The sequence below is a fragment of the Nipponia nippon genome, unplaced genomic scaffold, assembly GCF_047370975.1.
Source record: "Nipponia nippon isolate SJK-2023a ecotype South Korea unplaced genomic scaffold, ASM4737097v1 scaffold_1, whole genome shotgun sequence".
In the NCBI taxonomy this organism is placed as follows: Eukaryota; Metazoa; Chordata; class Aves; order Pelecaniformes; family Threskiornithidae; genus Nipponia; species Nipponia nippon.
Genome location: NW_028262290.1, coordinates 135,499,978 through 135,523,885, shown reverse-complemented (window position 1 = coordinate 135,523,885; position 23,908 = coordinate 135,499,978). Strand labels below are relative to the sequence as shown.

The window sequence follows — 23,908 nt, the reverse complement described above, 5'->3', positions numbered from 1 at the left end:
CTGTTGAAGGCAGCATGTTCCCCGGGCGTTCTTCGTTTAGCCAAATTTCTTCACCTAGCCTATTAACAGCCCCAATTAAGGACAAGTATCTAGCTGTAGAGCCTTAGTTAGACCTACAGTTTGTTACAATTCAAAGAACAAAATTTCAAGGAAAAACAACAGCAGTGTTAACAGAGAGAAACTGTCAAGGTCATATGATTCATTTATCTAGGAGCTTAGCAACAAAGGAGAGCTGTGAAATACTGTAACAGCAATAAGCCAATGGATTAACACAGCATCAAGCAACATCTTGAAGGAGATCAAAGTAGTAAATAAAATGAAACACAGTGACAAGAATGAGAATAGAGCGTTCAGTTTCTTAACAGTATGAAATACTGAATGAATTGCAAAGGACCCACAGAGAGCAATATAAACAGAGAGGATGGAAAGAAAATATTAGAAAGGCTTTACCCCAGTTAATAAGAATTACAGTAAATTTCTATTCTTTCTTTAATGAAAGATTTTTGTTGGTGTCTTTTCTAAACAAATGACAAGAACCCTGATGTTTATAAATAACGTTATCCTAAAATATTTAAACAAAAAGTAGAACAGTTACAGGATATAATGAAGTACTATTTAAGATTCCCAGAAAACCAAATAATTCATCTAGGCTACACTGCAAAAAAAAAAAAAAAAAAAAAAAAAAAAAAAGAAAAACAGTGACTCCTACTGGTAAGCAAGCCCTCTGATTTCAGTTTAGAAAACAGTTCGATATGTTTGTGAAAAGAATGCATTACAGTAAGTGTATCTATATCAATCAAGTCAGAGGATATATATATATAAAGTACACTGTATCTGGAAGCATTACACCACACAAATAAAGCCCACGCTCTGTGATGTAAGTTGAGTAGAATCTGTTACAGTATCACAAATTCCGAGCAGTCAAGATAAACCCTCATTTAAATATAAACTTACCAGAGAATAAGCCCGATGTGAATGGAGAGCATGCTAGGTGTTAGGATGACAGAATCACTTGCACTCAGTAAATAAGAATGTATCATCCTTCAGTTCATTGCTGCAAGCACCAAACTACATCTGCAAAAGATTTTACCTTGATCACATTTGCTGTGAAATATCAAGGTCTAAGCTTGTATATGAATGTATACAAGCGAACATTAAAAAGTCTAATTTAGCACTACTATTTCCTGTGTAAATCTGTGTAACTCCTCAGATATGATAATAAATACATGCAAATGGTTACTTCTTAATAGCAACTACTATAGAAGTTGGAAGAGACCAAAAATCTGAAATCTTAATTTCTTCACTAGCACTGCCCCACCAGCCAGCCACCCACCCACCCACACAAATGGACTAAAAGTTCACTGTTGTCTCTCAGTTTGGTTTGCTTCCAATATGGAATAAGTCCTTCAAGGTTTCTGCACTTAATGACACCCAAGCTGAGTGAGTTTTTACTCAGCTGAGTAATTCTGTACTTCTGTTCGCAAGAGACGGTAGGAAAGGAAGTACCTATTTCATTTCTTTCTCTCACATTGTATTGTAAAAATGCATGTTACTCTGTTTAGGACAGGAAGGGCAAGGAACTCTGAAACTCTGATACTACAGGCAACGAGTCATATTAGCAAGCAATTTCAAAACATCTACTTTCAAATTTTTATTCTAAATTTATTGATAATTACTTTATCCATTGCATTTTAAGGCTTCTCTGCCAATTAGTTTACCAACTGCTCTTTCTTGATGTTTACTCTCTGAGGACTTAAAGGTTATATGCAAACTGCCCTTTTATTCTTCCAGGTTCTGGTGTGCATCCCAGTTGTGTTCTGACTACCTGCTGGCATGTGGCAATGCTTTCCACTCTTCTTCATCCCTATGGTGCATACAGCTGGTTACATTGGTCTGAAAGCAGCATTTGTTGTGTCCTCAATCTGAACAAGAGGAATTCCCTGTTAATTCCAGCTACCATGCAATCTACAGACAGCCTGGGAAAAGCAATCATACTGTCTCTTAGCTTTTGTTTTATTTCTTCAAAAGATGAGTCCTTTTGCAGTCTCTAAATAGCCTTGTTGCCTTCATCTATGTATAGGTGACTGGAAATGTATCTAATATAGTATTACGGACAGGATCTCATCAGCATCTTGTAAAAATAGCATTAAGGCTTTTCTATCTTAACAAGGCATTTCTCACTGAGTACCTCCTCCTTTCTCAACCACAGCCCTTTAGAGACCCCTGGAACTCACTAGCAAATCCAGCTCTTCCTTCTCGATTACTCTTGGCCACTTGTGTTCTGAGTTAAGAGCAGGTTTTTGTCATTAGCCTTTCAGTAAATAACATTGCCATTCATATTACTAAAGTTCATTAAATTTCTGTTATTCTATTCCTTAAGATTATACTATACCCAGATCTGTCTCTCCTGATGTCTTTCAGCTTTATCAGCTAATTTTCATTTCTGCACTCAAACATTCTGTGCCAAGGTAATTAGAAAACAGTTAAATAATAATAGCCCCAAGACTGAGTCTTAAAGAGTTCTAGTATTAAGTCCTAGGGTTGTTTTTAGCACCTCCTCCTAAGAAAATTAGAACAGGTGAACTGGGTGAGACCAAAATTTCCCTTCTACCTAGATGCTTAGGGAAAGTACATGATTGTGTTGAATAGCCCATGATAGATTTTTTTTTTTTTAATTCTATAAATCCATCTAAATATTTTTGAACTCCATAAACACTTTTTATACTTATTCTATAGCTGTAAACTTAACGGCTTAATTATGTGGCAGGTTTAACAGTACTCCATTTTCTTTTGAGCCTAACAGCCTATAACTTCATTTGATGTTACCTAGATTTTCCAATATTAAAGAAAGTTAATAAGCATCCCCTACTGATGCCCTTTCTACTTGTGATTTTATAGACCACAATCATATTCCCTTTCAGCAGGCTTTTCTTGAGGTTGAAAAGACCTAGTGTATTTAGTCATCCATTTTGTGTGTTTCTTTACATGCCTTACAATTCCTGCATTTATCATAATCTCTCCCAGCTTTGCTAATACTTTCCTATGCAGCATCACATAAAATTATTTGTTAAAGTATTGATAGATTACATATTGTACTGTTCTTGTCTAAAAAATCAGTTACCCCATGTAGAAATTGCAGCAATTTAGTCTGGCATGACCTTGCTTTGGTTAACCCATGCTGCATTTTATTGTGTTTCCTATTTACCTGCACATTTTTAATTTTTTTCTTTTATTTTAGGAACACTTTTGAATTCTATTGAGGTCAGCCTAATGAGCATCAAATTACTTCAATAATTTTCTCCTTTTATCTAATAGAAGTGTAGTATCTGTTGTTTTCCAGTGAGGAAAGCATCCTTATTCCTTCATTATTTTGGAACAGTGAATAATGGGTGCCCAAAGTTGAACTCATTAAGCTTACTTAGTTTTGTTTCCAATAGTATTTCCTTTTTTATATATTCAAACTCATGAACTGTCCTCATTTTGCTTTCATGTTCTTTATCTTCCTCTTAATTTAAAACTGAAACAAGGCATTCATTTGGATTTGTAGGCATACTTTTTGAATTTATTTTTCTATTCCTTTTACAAGTTCTGAGCTCAACATTTTGCAGCTCTCAGTTGATCCTTACTAGTGTCTGACTTCCTAGATAAAGTTTTCTTTGCTGATGAGTTCCTTTTTCCATTCCTTTTGGATTTATTCCTAGTATGTTTCTAACACGACTATTCATCTAGTTAGGCTTAGAACTTTTCCTACATATTTATGTTCCTCCTTCAGTCTACAAATAATTCCTTAATCTTGGCAGCTCTTGTTGTACAACCTGTTTAGGTGTTATTGGGAGGGATCATTACTTCAGTGCAGTGCCTTTCTACTACCTTGCATCAACATGGATCTGGTGATGTACCCAAACCAACATGCTCTTCCTGTAGCCTGAATGCTGGGGAAAGTGATGTAGCAGGCATCCAGGTGGCTCTGCACAGAGCTGTGGTCTGTCACAGCTGAGATGAAGGTGGATTTTAATAAGACAGGACTGGCTCAGGCAGGATGTCTCTGTCCTGTGCTGCCAGGACACAATGTTCCAAGAAGATTATTAGCACAGCATCATGCCTGGATGCTCTGGGCTGGAGCCTTTCTGAGCTTAATGCACCCAACTGTATGACAGAAGAGCAGTATAGAGAGGCCTAAAAGCCTTTTCAGAGTCTGCTTGAGGATGGTCAGGCATCTTAGAAGTTCCTGGACATACCAAAACCAGGTACCTATATAAAAGACCTTTGCAGTGTCCCTAGTCTCTGTTTCTTGTGATCTTATTTTATTATAAAAACAGATTTTACTGAGTTTTACTCATTTCAGTTAAATAAATCTCTCCCTTAATATCTATCTTCAAGCCTAGAGAAAGAAGATTTCATTTGCTGCTTCTAGTATTCTCTCCTTATATCCATTTGAGCAATCAATGATCTTGAAAGCACAGTTAGACAGAGAAAAGTGACTCTACAGTGTTTGCTCACTTGAACTAACATCACTGAAACTTCTTATACAAGCCAAATGGATGCAGTACCAAACCAGGATTATTCTTATGTAGCAATATTTGCGCAGAAAAGTCACAATATAATGACTAAACTACTTGATTCTTTCCCGTTTTATCCTTTTACAGACATTCCTAAAGCACCAAATAACATGATAGAATTCCTATTAAATAAATGAAAGGTGAGATTAATTTGGATATATTTTCATTATAAAAAGTGTCTTTACAACATCATTAACATTTTATTTCTCCCTCAGGCTCTGTAAATGCTGAATAAGAATGGAGAACATAACGCTGGCTGTAAAAATCGAACATTTCTCACCCAGCAGCTGGAGAAATGGATATATTATTTATATGAGAACAATAACTGAAGACATTATCAATTGTTTTATATGGTATATAAAGGGGTTTATGCATAGAGATTTGCAAAACATGCAGCTGAGAAAATAGCCAGGTTATCTGAGGCTTTATCAAGTACTTTTGCACTCAGATTGCTTGAGTCAATTATGTTTGCTATTCTAAGACCATACTTCACCTCTTCATTTCATAGTAAGATGCCTGTCTGACTAGCTCCCTGAGTTGTGTTTTTATTATCATAATGGAGTCAATAGCGTATAAACCATGTTGCTACTGGTGAAGATAGATACACCAGAATAAATAAAGGCAAACCCAGATCTTAAGATACGTGAAACAATACCAAGAAGTAAAATGTAATTAAATCCTTTAGTTGTTTCAGAAAATAAATTTCCTTTAAAAATCAAAATTAACTAAAATAAAATCATATGCAAAAAACCTCAAACCAAAATAAAACCCTACCAAAATCTATAATCTGAGGCAACAAAAAAAATTCCTGCTTCTTTCATCATCTGAAATATTGAGGAATTCTTTATCATATGCCTGTAGAAAAGAAGAAGCCAGGAAAAAGGTCCCGAAGCACAGCCTCTAGCAAATAAACATGAAACTTTCAAATAAGGATATTCATCATAGGCCAGATGTTATGGAGAGACATGAGGTGAGGAAAATAAGGCACATTTCTCTGGTGTGCATGAAGGGACTCTGGGAGTCCTCAGGAGAACGAGGAACAGAAGGGAAAGGGGGTGTCCTGGGGACTGTGCCACAGCATGCTCTCCTTGTGCATTTCAGATCTCCTAATTTCTCCTGGAGATTTTGTGAGGTAGTGTTACTCAGTACTGCCTACTGCTGACACCAGGGACTGAATGCCAAAATTTTCTCATAGTATATACATATTTAAAAAAATGTAAATACATTGGCTAATTTATTGTAATGTAAACCCATTGGCCGCACTTATTCATTGTGTATCAGTCTTATATCTCTGAACAAGTCTAGGACCTTTGCCGTAAGCTTTAAGCAGACACAAGCCATATTCACAATATAATCCAGGGGTGTGAAGATGGCTTGCTTAGAAAAGCCAGAGCTAATTTCATTCTAAATAATCTGGATGGTTTTGTCCCTTTGGCAGCACAGACTTCAGTTTCTTATGAGGAAGGCTTGCCAAGTCTTTGCTGACTGGCTAACTGCTACTGTACCCACTCTGTTAGATTTGGTCATGTCAATACTTGTCAAAGTTTTGCATATATCTGTAGGGGATTCAATCAAATCCTGTGTTTGTTTCAGTCTGAGGTTGCAGCTTTGGTTGATGGGTTTCTTCTAAACAAACTTCAGACAAGTAAGTTTCTAAGCTCACCCATCATCAAAAGAGAGAAAGGCACATTTTTTTCTTGAATATGATTTGAACTCTTGCCACATTTTTCTTTTTCACATCGTTATTTTCATTCTTGTATATGTTTTGATGACAGGTATGTATCTGCTTTTGATTTAACTGAAATTTTTAGTTGCCAAACAATATTTCTTTTACTAATATACATTTGGAATTTTTTTTCAAAAGATTATTCTTCAAAGCTCCAATAGATGTCACTATCAAAATAGAAAAGAGAGCTGGTTGTGTAATACAGTCAAAGAGAAAGGCAGCAGGGAAGCCTTACTCACTGGACTGCTTCAAATCCCAGCATGATAGCACAATTCATTAAGCTAGACATTGAAGTGAGCAGCTGCCAGCCAAACAGTGCATGTCTTTTCGCTCTTTAAGCCCTTACTATTAGATCAAAACTATCTAACTGTTTCACTGAATATGAAAGTAAGACCGAACCTACTGTGTGTCTGGGCTAATAAGCACTTTCCTGACAGCTTTTTGCTCTCTCCTGATTCAACTACAAAAAATGGCCTATCTTTTCATTAGCCCACTTTGCACATTACTGCACTGTGTTTTACAAATGCTCATTTTTCCTGTTGTTTTGGATCGCATCTGGAGTAAGTCTGCTATGAAGCTTTACTACTGCTTTTAGAATGACCTGTCAAAACATGACAGCGCTGCTTGAAGTAGATAAATAAAACTTATGAGTAAAATTATTTCAGAGCTATTTGCCCATGCTGCAGAAATCTTTCAGCTTTTGTACTGACCAAGCAGATACTTTGTTCTTTTTGTCTAACCTTCAAATCTTTGGAAAAAAAGCCTATTTTCTGTGTGAATATTGGAATCTTTCATTGTTCTGAATCTCTTTTTTATACTGCTTGGAATAGAGTAGCAAAACCCTACATAGCTACCGTGTCAGCTCTGCTACTTGATGTTGAGATGACTCTACCAGCTCTACTGCCTTGGAAAATAAGCTACTTCAAAAAATAAAAAAACAGTTTGTAGCCCCTAATTCTTGGGAACACACCTGGGAATGGGAGGGCTTGCTACCTTTAGAAAACCTAGTGACTTTTTCTATAAATCTCTGTAAGCCCGTATGTTGAATGTAATTTTGATCAAGTAGTAGAGCATTTTCACTGCTGCAAGTTTTGGAAAAACTGCATCAGGATCCATCCCCAAACTTAATTGTACCACAAGATGTCAGTATCCAATGCAAACAGCTCCCATGTTCATGGCTTCCTATGATCTGCTTGTGAACCTTGTTCCAGTTTGGAGTTATTTTGAGTAACAAATATGTCCAAAAGGTTGCTAGTCTATTTACAAGCAACTAGCTGAAGGACCAAAGAGACAAGTGCAGTTGAATAATGTGTTGCAAATGATCTGTTCAGCCTAGAGCCCTGTTGCTCACATAAGAAGTCTTCTCACTCTGTCTAAAGTCCTGGACCTGTGCATTAATTCAAAGACACAGACACATGGATGGTTCTGCTAATGACAAGTCTCTGGCTCCCAGTCTAGAGAACCTTTGTGTTTTAATGCAAATGTCTTTGTAAAAAATTTCTGCTCTAAGCTACAGAGCTTACAATATGTTACTGCACTTACCTTTTAACCCATTTCTTACAGGGAATTTGGCTGAGCCATAGTTTAACGAGCTTAGGATGTAAGGAAATTCAATGAGTCAAAAAGAAAAAAAAAAAAAAACAAACACAAAGGTCAGCTCAGCTACCCAGTTTATGCCAGCCAAGGATCAGGCTCTTCTTAGTAAAACACTGTAGCAATAGGACCAAGCTGCTGCCTCTGTCTCATCTGCCTAAAGATATTTTTTTTCAAGACCAGGTTTGCTCTGGGATCATGGGAACCTCCAAAAGGTATAAGCATCAGTGCATGCTGGAGACAGTTAAGTATGAGCACACACTACAGGTCACAGGGTTTCTTCCCACCAGAAATGGCAGCACCTGAGAACATATAATCTAGAATTAGCTCATAGGGAACACAGCGAGGGGCGTTTTCATTTGCTTTTTACCTGCTGTTTCTTGTTAAAGGAGGGGTTACTCTTTCATCTCTCGCTAATCTTCTCTGATGTGCTACTGACAGCAGGAACCTTCTCTGTGACATTCTCTTCATCTTGGAATCAGCTCATTACAAAAAAGTAGACCCCAGGTCCTCACACATGGTGTCTAAGCAGTTTACTTGGGTGACCACCTCCAGAGATTTTGTAAAATGGGCAGTCAGAAAGCAGATTGAAACTAGACAGCACCACACTTGACTCTTAAAAAAATCTTGCACAGGTAATCTATACACAGGAGATGATGCTAGGGTCCTCAGCCTATCTGGCTTCCCCATTTGTGTAGATTCCCTGTAGAAGGTGTATGAAAGGCACTGAGACCTTTCAAAGAATCCAGCGAGAAAAAGTCAAAAGCAGCGGCCTCCAATAGCAATTGCCATAGCACAGCAAAATCATTAATGGGATTTTATTAATCAGGTTTTCTCAAACATGTAGAGTACAGGAGTTTATCTAGCCTATAATTCCAGACCTACTATAGGGATAAAGAAAATAAAATGTGAAGTAAGCAATGACCACAGCTATGAAAAGCTGAAAAGGAAAAAGTTGGTAGGACTTCCCATGCATAGTTGAAAAAATTAATATATTTTCTCCAGACAAGCAAATAAGATGCATAAACCATGAAAGAAAAAAATATTTCTACATAATTTTAGCTACTTCTCCCTAATCAGAAGCTGTTTCCTGGAGAAGCCAGACGTAAGAACAAAGCCATGTAGTGTTACTATTTTGCACCTTTTCAGCCTTAGCATCTGTTGCATATCTGGTTAGTAAAAACAGAGGTTATGACTGCAGTTACCCAGAAATACTAAAGAGTGGTTGAGAAATAGGACTATGCCTTCTGGAAAACACAAAAGTATATCTACATATCCTATTCTGTTAGAATTCAGACGTAAATCTTCACATCTTAGAAACCAAATGCATATCTTCTAAGCAGACAAGCTCAAGGACTCGGGCACTATTAATTCTGTTGCTCTGAGATCTCCTTAACAGGAAAATGGGCCTTACAGTTGAGTATTTTCCACAGAATATATTTAGACTACATAACTACATTTTCCATAAGTTCCAGAAAATCTTCCAGAAAAAACAAAAACATCCCAGTGCACATTTTTGGCAAAATTGACTGAGCTCAGACTGTGCAACTGAACTTGAAATGCTGAGTTACTTTTACCAATATTAATAATACAGTGATCAATATTTTCTAACTCTTATTAACAGTAATATTGGTCATTACTATTGTTTCCCACTAAAATCTGACTGCAAGACATCTCTGATTATTTTTTCAACATACTGATAAAAATTAACTTCATAGCTACTAGTCTGTGTTACAGTGCCTACAACTATATTGTTTCGGAACCTTTGTTCTTTCTGAAAATTCAAAAGGAATAAATTTTTTAAAATACTGGAGCTCTGCATCCACTAACCAGAAGTGGTTTCTGCTGATCATTCACAAGCATTGTATACAACCGTGTATACTTATCCTGTTAAATGAGAAAATTACAGTAGGAAATGTACTAAATTATGCACTTTAGTGGATGTGTTTATACCAGCTTCAATGGCCAGTGCTACATCTTGCCTATTTTCATTATCTTGCATATAAGAATAGAATCTGACAGGACCATAAAGACATGTATTGCGAATACATGTCAAATACTCAAACCAGCATACCATTTCACCTTCTTGATTAAAGTATCGGTAGAAAAAAACCAGCTATGTATTAGAAGACCCATGTGCTTTGCACTTACCCAAGGCATAGTGTGATGGAGAACTTCCTGAACAGGAGAAACCCAAAGAAAGCATAATAATAACAACCACCACCACCCCCCACAAATAAGCCACAGGCACTGTTTGTGGACCATCTTCTCTGTCATATCTGTTCTTATTAACTTTCTGTTTTGAATGAGAGGGACTTTGTGCTATTGACTTCTGTGCCCAATAGGCTTGTAACTGCCAACCTCCTGCTGCATCCCCCTGCCAGGGCATACTCCCCTGCTGCCCCAACCGGGTGCTATAACCTGTGCTCCTCTCTCACTCTGCAACTTTTGCTGCCCAAGTCCATCTCTGCTTCCCCCCGGGAAATGCTGGGGAAGGGAGACTGATCATCTCACCTTGCTTCAGCTGCTTGATATGGTACAATGCCCACCACTGCCAATGCTCAGTCTCTCAGCCACACTCAGAGATGAGTTATTTTTCATGTAAGATCTTAAGAGCTGGTCGATCCTCAGGGAAAATATTATGGGCTTCCATAAAGAGGTGCAAAGAGGAAGCCATTAGTACTGTACAGCAAGTTTCCATGGTCCTATAACACCCAGAACTATGCTAACTAAATTCCAATGCTACCACAGGGCTTTCTTGCAAGGAGAAATCCTGGGGAAAAAAAATACTGAGCAATAATTCTGCTTCTGTAGCACAAACCTTTGTTCATTGTTCTTCATTAATAAGACCATTTATACACATACTACAGTCCAATTATCAGACATAATTAACCATAGGCATGAGGCACTCATAGATTTTCCCATGAATAATAGGAATATTGCTGGCAAAGAAAAAAATATATTCAAATATGTATCTTATTATTGGCCATGAAGGCATGAATACCTTACTCTTCTCTTACAGCTATATTTCAGGGAAAATAAGTCATACATAAAATAAAACCAAAGGTGATCTGACCTTCAATGGCAAACTTTGCTGTCAGAATCTCAGAAACACCCCTTTCATTTCTCCCACCGATCCCTGATCATGAGGCTTTCCTCTGTTAGACGTCGCTGTGAAATCCAGTATGTGGTGATGGGTAGGAAACTGGGAGTACTTGAAGTTTTCCAAAAATAAGTATGTTGGTACATACTTACACTGCTGCAGCGTATAACACCTTACCTTCTTTCAAAGCATTTTTTTTTGCACTGTGATTAAAAGAAGAGCAAAAATAAAATCTGTGCTTTCAGAATGATTAGAAGTAATGAGTCAGCCATGAGTCATAAGTGGAGAGAAAGTAAAGGGCTGTTAGAACTGAAATCACAAATGCTGCTACTTGAAGCAAAGGAGTAATGCCATTATCTTCATATAACAGGCTGATGACCTCAATGCAGACAGACACCAGCAAAAGACATGATCACGCCCAGTGAATTAATAGGCTATTCTTCGATCTAGAAATTGTAGTTCAATTGTCTTACAGTATTTTTCTTTCCTGGCAAACATTTCTGTAATTGTAATTTATGTGCTGATAAGTACTTACATTCAAGGTTTGTGGAAAAATGGAAGTAGCAGAAACACCACAAATTCCATAGTGTTTAAAATGTTCCATGATTTTCTTCATTCATTTAATCTATTTTTAATCAAACTTTATTACTACTGGGCTGCCTGCTTCTGCCACACTAAAATCAGCAGGTCAGAAAATGTACTGTAGTAGTACATCCTGAGGCAGAGAGTGACAGTGACAGCTAAAGCACAGCGCTGAAGGGACAACAAGTAACTAGAAGGAATTAATAGCAAAGAAACATGAGAGGGAGCAGAAACTGGGAAAAGCACAGTGCTATGTTATTGAAATGGAACTAGAAAATGAATCATTAGAGGACACTAGGCAGATACATATGAAATAAATAAATATAACATTAACAATGTACGAGCAGTGCATTCTGTGTTTTGAGTACTAGAAGAGCCTGCTGACTGATAGGAACAGTAAAGAAAGTAGTCACCTTTAGGTAAGTATGTTTGGCTCTCATCTATTAAAATAAAATAACATATTTGTGGATATGAAATATGCCATTATATACCTCTACACATAACAAACCTAATGCAAGACAGGAGAGGATTTTTTGCAAAGATAAATAAACACAAGAGAGAGAGAGAGACAGACAGACAGAAAAATGAGAAGAAAGAATAAAGGAGGAAGGATTAAAAATACAGCAAGGGGCGGGGGAGAGAGGATTCATTTTGTATCACTTTTCTTTGCCAAACCATAAACACAAGGACACTCAGCAGTTCATTCTTACTCAATGTTTCCACATTTTTCTGCTGTTTTCCATAGGTGGGGCAAAAATGACAAAGGACCGAGCCAAGTTTTCCATTGGCCCTGATATTAATATGGAAGTGCTTCTCCAGTATGTGAGATATCTTATTTTTGCTTTACCTTGTGGTTTGTATCTGAGTTTCAAACTCGGTATTTTTACACTTGTTTCCACTGTAGAAAGAGAAAATCCTGAAGTCCACAGTATATCTCTTGTTTGCTTTTACCAGAACTGCTGGGAGTGATAGGTAACACGACATACTGTGGCTGAGCTCTGCATGTGCTGAGTTACTGACGGTAGTGGGCCCTCAGAGGGCTGACTCTGTGGCCCACTTTGTTTTAATTCCAAACTGAACAGGTCAAATGCCAGCAGGGAACCAGGAAACCCAGAAAAACTCTGCCTCATGGCCATTGTATATGCCTAAGCTGGAACCAGAGGTTTTATGGAAAAAGGATGGACCACGAATAGTTTTTTCCCATTCAGCATTAGCAGTCCCAAGAGTTTAAAAATCATGAGTCAAGCCTCATGTAATCACTAGGGTGGTTTAAAAAGGAAAACATTTTAAAATATTACCTATGAAAATCTTTCTGTTTGCCTCTTAGATTTTGAACCTTCTACAGCTCGTTTTCAGCAGTCAGAAACATTTGTTAAAAAAAGCAAATAAGTAAAAAAAAAAAAAAAAAAAAAGCAGCAGTCACAGGACTCCAGGATTCAGATTTTTAAGAAAAACTTCAACTGTGGGCAACACAGTTTGCATGATATTGCAAGATGTGGCAATGCTTTGAGCATTCTCTGAGAGTTGTTGCTCCTCTTGATGAACTCCATCGCTGAGCCATAGCTCTTTATCACAAATTAAAGAGCAAAGAAGAAAAGTCTGAACAACTCTTACCTTCAGCAGCATTCAGATTAGTAGTGTCTAATCGCATGACATAAAATCCTGAAAACTCACAGAAATTTGTCTGTAAAAAGTAAGCTTTAAAATATCTGATCAACTACCTCCTTTTAGATAACGGTTTAGGTAACAATGTCCCTAATCCCACAGGCTTGAGAGAAAACTGGAGACAAGAAAGACAAGAGAAAGGGCCCTGAGTCCTTTCTACCTGGTATACATAGCTTACAGCTTTAACTCGTCATTTATCCATCGAAGGACCCTGATTTTAATATAACACAAAGAACACCATGTTAGCCACTTACAGGAACAAGTAATTGTGCAACTGTGTTACTTTTAATTAATGCACTGTACCAAAGCTTGAGTTGCAGTAAATATTGCATCATCCTTGTTTCCATACAGAGAACACTCTGCCCCGATCCTGAGGTCAGCAGCAAGTTTTTCGGTGACTTGAATGGTGCAGGGTCAGGTGCAAGTGAACACAGGATTCAGCTGCTTACTTCTGGGTTTTCAGTAACTTGATATTGCCGTGTACATAGTCCAGGAAAGGCCATGTGTAGGGATGTGACATTACAACAGCTGGAAAGAGCAGGGAAAATCAGTTTTTTAACACTCTTGCTGAAGAAAAGTTCTGTTTATCTACATTTTTCCCCCAAGGTGTGCCACTGAGGAGTTTAACGACAAACAAAACCAAACAGGAAGTCTTAAGCAATACTGCAAATATTACAAGTGTTATTTATGAAGTTTCTCACTTGGACATGTGAGGCTAGGGTTTTAGCCTGCAGAATATTTTTGTTTCCAGAGACATGAAAGAGTGGCTCTCTAAAAGAAAAATAGATACTTGCACAAAATTTATTAGTTCTGCATCAATATTTTGTTTACTAATTTCCTCACATAATTCACCTGATTTCACTTGATCCCATACAATTTTTCAAACCACACAACCTGGTCAAACTCTAAAGAAATAAGCAATGGAATATTAAAAAGGTGAGGGGAGAAGGGTGACTTCCAAAATATTACTAATATATCCTAGCAATAACCAGTGTTTGCAGTTAGCATTTAATTCATTCAATTAACTGTATGTAATATATTAACTACACATAATTCAATTCATTGGCCATCTAATCTCCAGAGTCTCTTGATTACTGAAAACCAGAGACCTTTGGGGTGACTGTTTCACTCTATGCAGTAGCTATAAAGACAGTATGAACTAGATCCAGTACTGGTGTTAGGTGCCTAAAATATTGAAATAGTTTCTATTTTAAAAAAATAATTACAAGCAAGTTGACAGGGATATAGCTACCTACCACATAGCTAATGGGAGAATACTGCAGTCAAGGGTGTTTCTATGAGCTTGTCCTTGAAACTCTCTCTTCACTGGGAAAGGCAAACCCTAGCTTCCAGTCTGTGTCCAAATGATTGCATAGACATACCCAGTGGATGTTATTGTAAAGGAGTCTTGGACACCCATGATCAAGTCTTCAGCCAGAGGAGTCGTTCTCAGTCTCTGTGTTTCTCAGTGTGCAATGGGAAGAATGTTGTTCCTCTACTGCACCTTGCTTTCAAACAACCTATACACAATGGCAAGTCCTTGGAAGTATGAAATGAGGATTTAAAAATCCTTGGAAAAGAGGAAATTTATTGGGCCTCTGCTTTAAAGACTAGGTTGTCTTCATCAGCTTCTTTTTATAAGGGACACAGTTCTGTTAGACATGTTAGATGTTCCCAATGGTAGAGCCCCCCCCGCCCCCATTTGGCCAAACTAGGGCTGCTAAATTGAAACTGAGGAATGTTTCATTTCCAGATTCCCATCAAGCTGAGAAATGAGACACTTTTAAGGTAGGAAAGTAAGGTTTCTGTAGAGTTCAGGATCGCCAAGAGAGTAGGCTGAGGCAGGGGTATATTTGGATTCTACTTTATGCCTGTTTTTTGCATATTTCATTTATTAGAATTGACCTCGTATGAGTAGAGTTGTTTTCTTTCAGATAAGATCTTAGTTAAACTACTGTGCCTTTTATATTTGTCACTAGTTTATCTGTATTTTTGAATTTATTTGTAGGCAACTGCTAGTGACTAGAATGAGAAACTGGTGATTTATGTAGGACATTTACATCTTAATCTGAATTTACCTTTCAAATCACATTCCTTTCATTACTTCATGTAAATAAATGACATTCATTAGGATATCTTTAAAATTAATTTAATTTAATTCAAATCTTCATTATTGTCCTTCCAAGATTGCAGATTTTTAAATGCAGAAAATGTTAAATCTTCATCCTGTTCCTGTCTCTTTGAAGGATTTATTTTGATAAGGAAACTGACTTTCAATGTGACTCTTCATTATGTTTCTTAGTCATTATATTAAACTGACCTCAAAATATTCCTGTGAGGTTGACGTCACTAGTACAAATTTTGAAAATATAGGTACATTAACTTATGGAGTCACATAAGAAGTTTGTAGATGGTGTACTTCTGGAATCAGATTCTGTCATTTTCTTAAATATCCTATAAAAGCTTTGTAAGGAAAAGATCCCAAATGCAATACTTCAATTATGGTGAGAGAAACCATCAGTATTTCCATCATACCCATTCCACAAATGGGGAAATTCAGGCAAAGAGATGCTAAGTTTTGGTTAGAATTGGTAGTACCAGAGAAAGCTCCTGGCTGTTGCACTGTTGTGTTAGTCACAAGATATTTCCACTCTTGAACTCAGAGGTATATAATCATATTTATCCATTTCTTAAAAAGACATTGGAAGCCTACCTTGTTATGAGTAAAAGTTTGAATTAAACTTCTCAACAAATATGTAAAATCTGATTTCTTCTAGGTTTTTCATGGTCCAGTTTTTTCATCTTCTCATTACGTAAAGTGAAGAAGATCCACAAGTAAGTCCCTTACTTAAACACACCTTCAGTTTAAGAAGGTATTATCTTTACTTTGCATCCCAGGTATTAGTACCTCTAATCAAACTAACACTTGCTTTCTCAGTCAAATATTTCAAAGTCTTTGAGCATAATCTAAAGTGATAGGTACAAGGCATTTGATATACAAATGGAGTAACTTAAAACTTGGTTTTTAAAGTAAAAATTTATATAAAATCAAGCTGATACTATTACTATACTTTGGATGAATTTTATTTATATAACATTGTATTCATTGTATTTCTGACAATTTATTGGAAACATCCAATTATGTAGACAGTGGCATCTGTTACAGCTAGAGACTGAAAATAAGGGTTAATTAAAAGTAAACTATCTGTCTAAATCTGAGATGTCTGTTAGCATGTTATTAACATCTTGAAGGAAATTGGAATGGGAAAAAAACCCAACCCAAACTTAAACCCATTTTTTAATCCAGGTATTATTACTAGTTTGAAGCATGCAAGACAGCCTACATTTTTTAGCTACTTGACTTTAAGCACTTCTAAAAGCCTTGGAGCCAAATAAAAAGTTGGAAGAGTGTGAGGAAAGAAAAACAACCTAGCTCCAGTATTTTTGCCAGTCCTGCTGTTTGGAGACTCCCTTTACCATTTGTATTTAATTTTCCTATCTTAGTACAAACCATCTTTCCAACAGCTCCTGAAAGACAAGACATGCATCTCCCCTGAGATCACCCCAGCAGGAAATTACCAGAAATTAAGGGCCCAGCCTTGCAAATATTTTGTCACGTGAGTAACATATTAGTCAATGGGATACCCATGTGTAAGTGCTGGCTTAATCAGTATCTAAAGTTGGCAACTGCAGGTACACTCCTTAAATAATTCAGGGTAAACTGCAAGTCTGCATTATACAACACATACATCAGCCAATTTTATTGAAGATGTTTCAACTCATACTAGTTTGAGTTATTTTATCATGCTGTTTTTAATCATTTTCTTGCCTTGACTGCTCATCCTCATGTAGCTATATGTTATGAACACCGAATTGGGCATGACATTGAGATTCTAGTGTAATTCAGTCATTACGGAAAAACTGACATTCACATATGTTTATGTTTAGCCTCAACAGGAAGACAGTCAGTCACTTTGTACCAGGTTATAACAAATATGATTTTAATTATTCCTCTTGTGAAAAATACTTTTCACATACGTTTACTAACAAAATCACTGCAAAAGGCAATTAGTTTTACATGGTTTCTAAGACTTTGTAATCCTTTGAATGTAAAAATTTGTTGTGAATGAACATTTTACTTAAATTGGGGAGAAATAAAATATTTTTTAAAAAATCAAATAAAAATGAATACACGTCCTAATGAGTCTTTCAAACCTTCATATGAAATCACAAACCTCTCCTATCATAAGTGAAATGATTGCAATTCAGTAAGATTCATGGTTGATTAATTCCATGGAACTTAGAAGGTTATTCCGAAGTGCTGTTTCCATAATTAAAGTGATGTTAGATCTGTTCTTTCAGGGATGTTTGTCTTTGGATGAGGTGATCCGCTTCATAATTTGGATTCCCCAGAATGCAGCGCAGAGGGAAAACAAGACCTACAACACAGAATTTAAAATGAGAAATGTTATATAAGATTTTAAAATTATACTTGTCTGTAAATATAATGAATGGGTGAAAACAGAATGCTCTCGAGTAGAAAAATTATACAAGAATTCTAGGCATACTGATAAATTCATTTTAGGAATGTAGGCTTTTTTTTCTGTTACTCTTTATTGTGTACATTCCTGTTTGAATCTGTCATTTCTGAATGGTACCAAAACAAGATAACTGGCAAAGTCTGCATGACCTTCCCTACTTTGTAATTGAGTTTGGATTTGGAGTACTCAGAGTCATATATAATATGACAGGACAATCATAACACCGCTGTGACAGAAGGCAGGTGTAAAAATGTAAACTGTTCTTTTTGGCAAATGGTCTGAAGAATGCTGACATTGTAAATTGCATGGTAGGATACAAATACGCAAAGTAGCCTTAAATAGACTCTATGGCAAAAGAAGTGTTCTAGCTGCAGTGCAATAGATCAGTACTTATTCCCCAACCTGCTATTTATGATGAGCTATAAACTAGATTGGAAAGAACTTAAAGATGTAATACTCTTTATCTTGTCCTTGGCTCTGTGCATTTTTTATTTTTTTTTGGTGAGTGAATTTTAATGAGAGATCTCATAATTTTTTTTTCATTAGTTTATTTGCTGAAAACTGCTTTGGGATGAGTAGGAGTATTTGCAAGGTAAAGTCTAATTCAGGTAACAGCTTTGTCCAAAAACCAAGAAAGAGAGCAGGATAAAAAGTGTGTGCACATGCGTGTATGTGAAATTTCCTGAAAGAAACCTTTGTCTTTCACATAGAAAAACTTCTCTAACTTGAAAGGAGTGAAAAGTGAAATTTTTTACTGTGAGTTAAACAAAACATTCCGTTTATACTGAACGATATTTTGTTCAGGTGATTTTTTGTTTGTTTGAAGGGGCAGAGAAAATTGAAAAGAAAAGGAATTTTGAGGTCAGCTTATAATAATTCTTTTTTCGGGTTAATCTGCAATCAAAAGGTACTGACTAGGAGAGGTCCAATTTTAACATTAACATCATTTAACATTAACATCATTTAACATTCAACATTAACAATGCATGGCCCAAAAATCTGCTTCTGTCCTCATCTACACAGTCACTCACCGAAGTACATGAGATCTGAATGTCCAAATAAGTAATAAATGACCACAATACCTAAAAGGTACTCATTTTGCACTCATTGAAGGGAATGTGATGGCAACATGTCTGATCCCTCTCGCAACCTGTTTGGAACAGGTACAGGCTTCACGTAATCTATATATTACATACTTAGCAGCACGAGATGGAAATAGCACAATGTGTCAGTAAGTAGAATTCCAATCAAATAAAAAAAATCCAATCCCCATTCAACCTCTATCAAGACAAATTCCCTTCGACTATTTTCATTGAATGCTTTAATTCTACTAGAGCAAGGGTAGGCTGTCTACTGTGTTTAAAACTTCTGATGATACTGTTGGTGCTGTATTTGTGGTCCCATTTGTAAGAAAGACTCAAAATTCTCACCAAAAGACTGACTTATAAGAGTTTCAGACCTTTAACTATGAAAGATTTAACTTCTTTTTTTTTCTTGCATTATCACAAACACCTTGTAAAACTGCATAGCTCTATTTTACAGCTATGGAATGGAAAGACATTTTTAAGCAGTGCTGCAGGCACATACTCTTCATGTTTTGTGACATGCTTTATTTCTATGCTGAGATGCCCTGTTGAAGAAAACCAACTACAAATAACTATCTGTATTTCTGATTTGGCTGTTATGTAATTGGGATGAGCGTGAATCGTGACATACATAAAATGACATATAACATGCTCTTACTGTGGAAAAACTCTTTGTTGTGCTATTTCCAGAAACAGATCTTATCCACTTGTCATAATTAGTACTTCTCTGACACGTTACTAAACTCCTTTCATTCCTCACCTCAGAAAGATCACTCCTGTTCCTGGAAGATGCATTAAATATAGAAGTATTTCATTTTCAGAAGCAGCACGTTTAAGCACATTTAATGACTGAGGTGCAGGGCATTTGTAGGGGATTAATGACTGCTGGGAGATGATGATCACCTGAAGAAGCACAGCCATGGGCCATTAAGCCCCAGGAAATGTCCTCAGCTAAAGATGGTTATTGCTATTATAGCCCAAAAATGAAAAAAACATCTTGGGTGAATTTTTCTTTGTAAAATGCAGCGATGCAGTTTCTTCTTTCTTAATTAAATTCTTTATTGTGAATTTCTTAAAGCATGCAATCAATGCTTGTGGGGGCGTATTTCAAATTGCAGTTATTATATCCAGAATGAAAAACCACATACTGCACATTGTGGATCTGCAGAACTAGTTTGGCTTCATGATTCTATAAAAGTATTGATTCACTGCCTATCAATGTCAGAACTGCCAGTACTCGATGGAAATAACGTATTCATGAAACAATAATGCTGCAAGGTTGTGAGGGACGGAGTTTCAGAAAAACCCAAACATCAGGGGAAAAAATTAAGGGGCCACATCCTCCCTTGCATGACAGCAATTCTGGCTGGCTCTACTACTATAATGCTGACCTACCCTGAGCAGAGCCAGCTGTATGGGGCTACCAAGCAGAAGCTTGCTGTGTTGGTTGGAGTTCAGTTTCTTTTGATTGCTGCTACATATTCTGGAGCTACAAGGCTTGACCCACTTGAATGAATGGTGCAATCAGGTGATGTCAGCAATGGAAAGCTGAGATGATGCGTGCCAGAATTTTGAGCAGACAACAGTGCAGGCAGTAGGAAGCAGTAGAAGAGCATTCCACCAGGCGACCTGAACTATAGTTGACCAATATTTTTTATAATGCCCTTGGGAAAACAGATTTCCTGAATCCGATATGCAGATATTTTGCATTTTCTGTTCAACTCTCTTGCACCCTAATAGGTTGGGTTTTGGCTTTGGGCTTTTTTTTCCTCATTCCTTCATGTATTGTCCAAAACAACTAATATTTGTCCCTTGATTAAAATATTCACGTATTTTCCTAATTCAGCCAGTTTTGAAATAAAAAGATAGAATTAAATAGTATACTTTTTTATTTTTTTACACTGAGAAAAGTTCCCCCACAAACAATCTTACCAAAAAACAATAGTTTAACTTCTGTATTCAAATGAAGAATTACTGTGGACAGTGGTAATATATGGAACAGCTAAGCCTAAAAGCAGAATTTCTCACAACCACATATCCAGCAGAGTTAAATGCAAACTTTTTGCCACCTTAATATAAGCACTTGTTACATTTACCTGTTCAAGTAACTACAGATTAATTATAGACTGTGCTTTAGACTGCTGGAAGAGGACAGTCCTCTTCCAAATATTTACATTACCTCCTTTCATACAGTCTTTCTATTTCCATACAACCCCTATTCTCTCTCTGAATAAGCCTACAGAAATGTAAATAACATTCTTCAGAAGAACAAAGATAGCTTAACTAATGGATTGACTGCAGGACTGAGTCTGCTCTTCACAGGAAATCCCCACTGGAGTGATCAAAGTTTATTAGGCTGTAAACTACTTTAAAATAATTAGCTAAATTCAGGCACCCACTTCCACATGATTAGCTTTGTTGTTGATCACTAATGTTACTTTTTGCCATTTTCTCTTTTGTAATGGCTTTGTATATCTGAGTTTCCTAGACATAGTGTCTTTCCTCTGGATAGAATTAGAAGGTTTTAGACATTGGTCTAGAAATGTAGACAAATGTCCAGATAGCCCTGCTTTAAGGAGGGGAAAGAGGCTCAAACCACAAGACCTCAGATCCCTTCCAACCTAAATCATTCAATGATTCTCTGACATTTCTCAGACTCTGCCCAGATGTATTTGCTCCAAATTTTGCTGCAGAGACAGTCTGCAACTGGCAACAAATTGGCTATATCTGGGGTACAACACCACATGAATGGGCATGTTTTTGATACTGAATTCTCTGAACACCTCTGTGCTGGGCAATGTATTCCTAGCTCTAGAGAGGGCTCAGGAAGATCAGCACATCCATGTACTTCATTGGGTTGGCTGTTCACATAATAAAGTGGACCTGGTACTGGTAAACGTGATAAACAATAAGCCCTCCCAATGTGATGCTGAGAATTGTTTAACTGATATTGCAAATCAGACATGTTTAAGGTTCTTTTTATATTCTTATATTATATATCTACAGTCTGGGCATGGCTTCTTCAAAGGCACCAGAAATCATTTCATACTATCGATACTAATGATAGTCATTTTTAGACTTTTATCTGAGAAGGCTGTGTCTGGGTAATGTCATTGTCCTTTTCTAGTAAAGATGGAGATTATGAACTGATATAACAGTTAACAAAAAATACTGATATTAATAACAAAATGGTTGAATAAACTACTCCAGATTTCACAAGTACCTAAACGGTGCAGTTTTCACTAATACCATCGCTGTTTTCCCACTTCTTTATACAGGACTGCTTCAGGTGCTGAACTACACAGAGGAAATAGATAGAAAATATATGTCTCAGAAGTGGGGAAAGAGGTTCACTATTTCTGGAAGTTTTTGGGTAATTGGGATTTGGGTAATAAACACATGGATCTTCATTCTCAGTGCAATGTTTTGAGATGAGCAGTCTGAGGCTAGTAGAGGAATGCCATGGCATTTACAGCAGATCCAGAAATCTCTCATCTTGTACATTGCACAGATCAAGAAGATCGCACTAGCAAAAAAGTTGCAATAACAATACCTGGAAAGGGAAACCAAGAAATAAGAAGGTTCCCTCTCTGTGTACTTGGAAATATATGGAGGAGGAAGTGAGAAACTGGGTTTTTTGTCTGTTTTTTTGTTGTTGGTTTTTTTTTTTTTTTGTGAAGGATCTGTGGATAGAAGGGAACAGGGTCAACTACAATAGTAGTGGCTTCACAGCATTTGTCCAAGATTTCTGTAAAGGTAGCAGGATGTCTGGAGATTATCCATAAGGGTTCATGACACACATTCAGGTTATTGGTGCAGTACATATCTTGCAGATTCAGCATGTCCGTGACACGGAACAAGGTATGTATTAAGAGACTGTTGGCACACACAGGATTAAGCCAAGTATCTTCAGCCCCCACAAAGCATATCGATAGTTCACTCACAGACTAGTTTCTTGCTACTATGATATACCTTATTAGTTTTATACTTCATTATTAACAGATAATGAGAAAATAATAGGGAAGTGATATATACATCTCCTTCCTATTCTGTTAAATGTTTTAAACATTCCTTCTTTTATTAAAATATGGTCTGAGACTCTAAAGCTAGATAATGTATGAAAACATAGGCTGCCATACCTTAAAAGGCTTATATTACCTATCCAGGAAAGACGAAGAAAGATCAGGACAAAGGATATATATTCCTCTGTTGCTTTCACAGCTGGGCACATCCCCAGTATGAAATCAAGTGCACTGCAGAGATGCCTGAGCTAGCAAGGATATAAGCTGCTAAATCTCTCTCAGCACAGCACCAACTTGACTCTGACTTTCCTGGCATTGCACACAAGCTAGTATGTCACATCCCTCAGCTAAATACATGGGGATTTTTATGCAGGCAGTGCTACTGCAGTAATATTTACACCTAAAATAGCTTATGTGCATCCAGCCTGGTATCGTCATGCATCATGCCCTTCATTCAGGACAAACCAGCCCACTGCCTCTCAAATCACTTCTGTAGATATATGTATCCTATTCAACTGTTACTTATGAAATTCTTTCTCTCCTGGGTCACAGAATAATCCACAACCTAAGCACTAGGATTAGGAAGGTTTTACCTCATTCCCCAAAAGACCAAAAAAACACTAAAGTGGGAAGCTTTGCTGTCAGTCATGTGAATAGGAACTCCAAAGGATGCTAATAATTATTAAATCTTCACTTTGTGATAAGCAAGCTGGAGATGGTATCGATGTTATACTCATTAGCATATACCTAAACTCTCTGCATCTCTTCAGTATGAAATTTGTTTTAACATATTTTATTGAAACATCTGAAAATACTTCCCACAGTAAGTTACCTAATTCGATCTATAAATTCCTAGATCATTCTTAAATGTTTAGCCATTTCAAGTTGTCCCCAAAGTAAAACCCTGTTAAGGAAAAAAAATCTTCTTAGCTGTTCAAGGAACATTTAAAAATAACTCCTGGACCAAGTCTGTTTCATTGTTTTGCAACTACATTCTAAAAAAATTATTTAGTAATTATAAATTGTCGGGCA

General features: G+C 36.8%; 2 protein-coding genes across 3 annotated transcripts in view; both read right to left on the bottom strand.

The window, feature by feature from the left end:
• The window catches only part of DGKB (diacylglycerol kinase beta), a 494,094-nt gene extending 493,124 nt beyond the window's left edge, over nt 1-970 (bottom strand). Inside the window, exon 1 of the mRNA XM_087773968.1 lies at nt 955-970. The gene's annotated coding sequence lies outside the window, so the exon portion shown is untranslated. The remainder of the gene's footprint in view (nt 1-954) is intronic.
• A 15,324-nt stretch (nt 971-16,294) lies between these two features.
• The window catches only part of AGMO (alkylglycerol monooxygenase), a 201,383-nt gene continuing 193,769 nt past the window's right edge, over nt 16,295-23,908 (bottom strand). For both annotated transcript variants that reach the window (XM_087756255.1, XM_009461177.2), the window contains exon 13: nt 16,295-17,667. In XM_087756255.1, the coding sequence (XP_087612381.1) occupies nt 17,587-17,667 (81 nt within the window). In that variant the 3' untranslated portion in view covers nt 16,295-17,586. The remainder of the gene's footprint in view (nt 17,668-23,908) is intronic.